The sequence below is a fragment of the Poromitra crassiceps genome (assembly GCF_964638095.1).
Source record: "Poromitra crassiceps genome assembly, chromosome: 18".
NCBI lineage: Eukaryota > Metazoa > Chordata > Actinopteri > Beryciformes > Melamphaidae > Poromitra > Poromitra crassiceps.
The window spans coordinates 10,457,063-10,463,062 of record NC_139636.1 but is presented as its reverse complement, the minus strand read 5'-3'; the positions used below and the strand labels follow the sequence as shown (position 1 = coordinate 10,463,062).

Here is a 6,000-nt window from a genome sequence, read left to right as displayed (position 1 = left end):
AGAGGACTTAAATCTTTTTAGATGTCATGGTGACCCAGGCACAGCCGGTGGTTGGAAGTAGGATCCTAACCTTGCATTCTTTCACCCCCAATATTTTATTTAAAAATTTTCAGCACTCAGCCTTGCATCAACCTTCCCAATTTCCCCCCGGGGATCATTAAAGTCTTTCTGATTCTGATTCTGATTCTGATTCTGATGCATATTTATCAGCAGTGTGTGGATGAGCATTCCAGATGGATCTGCTGTATTCTAACAGGCAGGCTTGATAGGTTTAGTCAATATATTCTAACAGCCAGGCTTGATAGGGAGTCGTTTAGAAAGTCAGGTCCACAGAGTCTAATTACTCGCTATAGCTGGATATTGATAATTAGTTGTTGTCTTTCACCACTGAGGGAAACATCTAACAAGCATCCAAAATATCCCACAGCATCCTAACAAAGGTCAAACAAAAAATCAACAGCAGTTCATTTTCTCTCCTAATGGTGAATTCTATATTCAGTTCTGGTGATGACTCACCATTGCTCTCCATGACCCTAGCTTAACTTAACTTAACTTAATTTAACTTAACTTAACTTAACTTTACCTACCTTAACTTAACTTAACTCAACTCTTGTTTCCGTGACAGCGGCCTACTTGAACACAGGCATCATCCTGATGAATCAGGGTCACCTAGATGAGGCCAAGCACACCTTCCTGACCTGTGCCCATATCCCCGATGAGAACCTGAAGGACCCCCACGCCCATAAGAGCTCCGTCACCAGCTGTCTGTACAACCTGGGCAAGCTACTGCACGAGCAGGGCCACCAAGAGGTAACGGCCCAAACTGCCAAAGCATGTCTTGAGAAAATATTTGTGTTTCAGAACATGTGAGAAATATGACAACATATACCTGTGTTTCTAAAATATATTCTGGCCATTCAGAATATAATTATTATATAAAATATTTCAATTGCATGCCATCTACAGCCACAGATATTACCCCCCAATAGTTATATATTTTAAAACATACTGTATATCCAAGGCTGTAGGCTATATGCATTATGTGAAATAATTTGTTTTTGTTTTTTTTGCTTACTGAAGTGGTGGCACAGATTCAACTCATGCTCTCTCACACACACAGCCAAGAGCGCATCATTCACTAGCTAATCAGAGCAGCTCAGCAGCGCTGGTGCTACTTTACATTTACATTGGAAAATGCTAACCTGACGTAAAGTGAAATGAGAACAGGGGCCCGGCGAGGCTTCGGGGGACACAGAGCAAACGCAGGGTTTTTCTACGGATGGCTTCCCAAATTGCCTCTGTCACGGGGGACCCAGATAAGCTGCAGGCTGCCTCCGACATATTCATTCTCTCTCCCGTCCCTAAACACTATTGTCTTAAGATCAACCGGTTTTCCACCGCTGCACATTTAGATTGTACCGAGCGCTGATGTTGCTGATTCAATCAAGAGCGAAGCGGCACTACCGCAGATCCAACAAAGGCTTTCAGAGATTGCCGGCGACAGAGAGAGGTCCCACTTCCTCCCATGTCCAATCGCAGCGTTCGCTCCTAAACGAAGGGACTCTTCCAGCTCCGTGTACCATTCAAAGCCTGATTGCACTCCGAGGTGAATCGCCAGACCTTTCATGCTATAGAGTCAATATGTGACACTGCTCTAGTTTCCTTAATAGCCGTGACACAGAGGATAGACCCTTTCTGCCCGGGCTCTGTATGAACCACCCTCCCAGAGACCCCCAATTCCACGCTGTGTATTCACAGAGTGTCAAGGTCCGGGCTACAGGGGAGGAATGACTATAGTTACCCCAGCACCGCTTTCTCTGCTGTGGGTTTCTAACGCCACCCGCCCCCTCCCCTCCACCCCCTGTGTTTGTTTCCTCACTCATATAGGAGGCCCTCTCCGTGTATAAAGAAGCAATACAGAAAATGCCAAGACAGTTCGCACCGCAGAGCCTCTACAACATGATGGGTAAGTGCTGTTTTCAATGGTTGTTTGGTTGGGTTTTTCTTTTAGAAGAAATAACCGAAAATGGAACAGAGGACAAGAGGTAATTTGTGAAGAGGGTTTCGGTGTTTTTTTTTTGACCATTTTATTGTCTGCTTAATACCATAAATCTCTGCCTTGCTTTGCGGTGCGTGAGTCCTTTCAAACTAGGGCTGCACACTATTATATCGTTTCAGCATCGCCATCGCAATGTGCACATGTGCAATAGTCACATGGCAGGACGTGCAAAGTCAAGTAAGGCAAACTGACTCAAACACGTCATGATGCTATAACTGTTTTGCTGGGTTGATACTCAGCACTTGGCACACTAGCATCCTGTCAGTCACTCTGGCAGCAACTAAAAGCTACTACGTCACCCCGTCCGTCCCACGCAGGTTACCCACTACCTTCTTAAAGGGCCATGGCTTGATGAGATATTCAAGTCATTTGGTGAGAATTCTTGTATTTTTTTCACATCACAATATACTGTATATCCCAGAAACAAAACAAAAATTGCAATGTCACTTTTTTTCCAATATCGTGCAGCCCGATTTCAAACAGAAATATTTTTTTCTGGATATGCCAGGCCCTTAGCTAACCCGAGCTTTGAATAACAAAAAATAAATAAATAATAAATTTTACAAATGAGAGTTTGCTTCGAGGAGATGGTGCCGGAGGCATCTGGTTTTCAAAGGTGCTCTGTTTTCATAATTCATTCTAAACATAGAGCTATATTTGTCTTTTTGTCTTTTCTCTGCACAAGGCATGGAAATCATCTGCAGTCAGGTTCTGTGCTGCTGTAGCTGTTCAAGCTGTTTGGCTCCAGACACCAAAGCTTTCCAATAGCGCGTGAACAACTCACATTACAGCTGTGAGAACGCACCTGCACACCTGCACTGACTTTTACAATAATATTAATAATATAATAATAATAATAATAATAATAATAATAATAATAATAATAATAATACATGTGACTTATGTATAGTGTTTTTCAATGAGTCAAATACGCTTTTACGTTGAAAAGGAAAAAAGTCTGCACTCTGGAGCATACTTAAGACTTAGAGGAGTTTTATTGATAACGTTTTGGTTCAACAACCTTCATCAGAATACGCTTTTATCCTTTTATCCACTTCAAGTTGTCCCCAGTTCGCACTCACTGATAAACACTCAGTTATACTGTATATATATAATTAAGGTCCAAGGAAGGACCTCTCTCTCTCCTCTCTCTCTCTCTCTCTCTCTCTCTCTCTCTCTCTCTCTCTCTCTCTCTCTCTCTCTCTCTCTCTCTCTCTCTCTCTCTCCTCTCTCTCTCTGTCTCTCTCTCTCTTTCACACACACACAAACCTGGGGAGTGTGTATCCAGGGCTAGGCTTCCTCTCCTCATGCCTGAGTGTGTAGGCTACTGTAGTGAGACAAACACAGTTTGACAGGGGCTCTGAGATTATGTCCAAATGTTGAGGAAAGCTCCTCTCAGCCTTAGCAGCAGCACAGGATTTGAAATGCTAAAACTCAGGCACTGAGCCAGAGATCTGCGATTTCTGCAACGGAGCATTGTTTCTTTACCGATGTGATTTGCACATTTGGCACGCGGACCTGCTCCTATCTGTTTCCTGAATTAACTTAATTTAACACCTGCTGCTCTCCGTTTCCCAATTTAACATAACTTTAACTTAACTTAGCACATGCTTCAATCTGTTTCATAACTTTGCTTTACTTTACACCCGCTGCTCTCTGTTTCCCAACCCGGCTCGTTGTGCTGGTGCTGTTTGTCAGATGCCAAGGAACAGAGCCTTTGCCCTGTGGCAGACCTGGGTGTTAATCTGCGCTGCACTGCTCTCGCTCCAACATCAGGGGCAGACCTTGGTGGTAATCTGCGCTGTACAGGCTCTCGCTCCAACACCAGGGGCAGACCTGGGTGGTAATCTGCGCTGCACTGCTCTCGCTCCAACACCAGGGGCAGACCTGGGTGTTAATCTGCGCGGCACTGCTCTCGCTCCAACATCAGGGGCAGACCTTGGTGGTAATCTGCGCTGCACTGCTCTCGCTGCAACACCAGGGGCAGACCTTGGTGGTAATCTGCGCTGCACTGCTCTCGCTCCAACACCAGGGGCAGACCTGCGTGGCAATCTGCGCTGTACTGCTCTCGCTCCAACACCAGGGGCAGACCTGGGTGGTAATCTGCGCTGCACTGCTCTCGCTCCAACACCAGGGGCAGACCTTGGTGGTAATCTGCGCTGCACTGCTCTCGCTCCAACACCAGGGGCAGACCTTGGTGGTAATCTGCGCTGCACTGCTCTCGCTCCAACACCAGGGGCAGACCTTGGTGGTAATCTGCGCTGCACTGCTCTCGCTCCAACACCAGGGGCAGACCTTGGTGTTAATCTGTGCTGCACTGCTCTCGCGCCAACACTCTGGAAGGCCGTGGAATGTTCTGCTGCTCCCAGAGCCGCTCTTCAGCTGCTTAGATTCCATATCGCTCCTAATTGCACGTTGATGTTCTTGCAAATCTCCTACAGAGGTCTGGCGAGGAAAGCACTGGGCAGACTTTAACCCCATTAGCAAATGTAATGTAGAGGTCCTTTCAAATATATACATAACTAAGGTCCAAGCAAGGACCTTAGTTACCCTGCTCGATCCTTGAAAAAGAACATTTGTGTTGATCCACTGCCAGCAGTCGTTGGCATCACTCTCTCTCTCTCTCTCTCTCTCTCTCTCTCTCTCTCTCTCTCTCTCTCTCTCTCTCTCTCTCTTTATCCAAATGGCGAATATCTAATTGTAGAATGAAACTTCAAAAAGTGACAGACGGGCAATATCTGAAAAAAGCACTAGATCTTAACCTACTACTACATTGCAGCTGTTGCGCACACATTGGAGATCGAGATGTTGTCCAACAATCCTTTCTGCTGGCCCTACTTTTTGTTAGCTGTTGACAAGGAATTGTTTTAAGATTCTTTGATTTTTTTAACGAGAATATCGTGGATTTCAAATACTTTAATCTCAAACACAAGGCCGCACCAACGGATAGCATCTTGAAAACATACTCTCTCCGACTGTTATCGTGGCATCTATATTGCTTTACATCGCGGGGGAAAAAGGCTCAAGTCTTGAGCCGTGTTATTAGCGAAAGAATTCACCGGATGTATATTCAGAGGTATCATTGTACAACATTACGAGTCATTCAAAGATGAGTGTGTTTTCAGATCACTGCAGACGTCACTGAAGTCATGTGATTAGATCACTGCAGAGGTCACTGAGTCATGATTTGTCGCCGGTCCCTTTTTGTTGATCATAGATTCTTATCAGGGAAATGATTGGTCCTAATCCCTGGAGAATTACGGTTAGTCTAAACACTAATCATGTAGGCTCATTTGGAAAGCCACTAGACCCGGGTGTGGAGTGAAATAATAATCATAACAATACCATGTTACAAGCTCATGTGAAACGTTAACACCTGTCACACGTTCCCTCTGTTTTCTCTTGCCATCAAATACAGTTCAAATGTTGTTTCGGCTGTGTTGTGCCCCAATTACCAGCCGATATGTTGTCAAATTCTTTACAATAATCCAAGTGTACGGGGGCGCCGTGAGGGAAAGGTCACTGTTGTTTCAGGTGTGAGCAGACAGAGGGCAGCTGTGAGCGGGCGGGGGCGTTCGGGCGGGGGGGGGATGGGGGGGGGATTTAGAGGGGAGGTATCGGATGATGTGTGAGAGATCAGCGAGAGTGAGGGGAAGTGTTGATACTTCTGTCATTAGCTGCATATCATAACTCCAGGCAAGGCTGGCACTCATATGTCATAGGTTCACTTAGCGTATATTCCCCTATGCTGCTTCAGGCCTGAACTCAACCAATTATTAAGAAATCCAAACATCTAGAATGATTATTTTTCTATGTTCGTCATTGACTGGGTATGAGAGGCTGTATTTTGTATGGGAGCCGAAAGACTGAATGTAATCCATACGTTTTGTTCTCCACACACTTTTAGTTGCGTGAATTCAGAACTTTACAACAAATATGAA

The 6,000-nt window shown here is 45.1% G+C and overlaps 1 protein-coding gene across 1 annotated transcript in view; it reads left to right on the top strand.

Moving 5' to 3' along the window:
* The window catches only part of LOC310792516 (protein O-mannosyl-transferase TMTC2-like), a gene marked incomplete at both ends in the record, with an annotated part of 124,669 nt that overhangs the window by 95,725 nt on the left and 22,944 nt on the right, over window positions 1-6,000 (top strand). Inside the window, 2 exons of the mRNA XM_083654197.1 lie at window positions 626-810; window positions 1,888-1,966. Coding sequence (XP_083510323.1) covers window positions 626-810; window positions 1,888-1,966 — 264 coding nt within the window. The remainder of the gene's footprint in view (window positions 1-625; window positions 811-1,887; window positions 1,967-6,000) is intronic.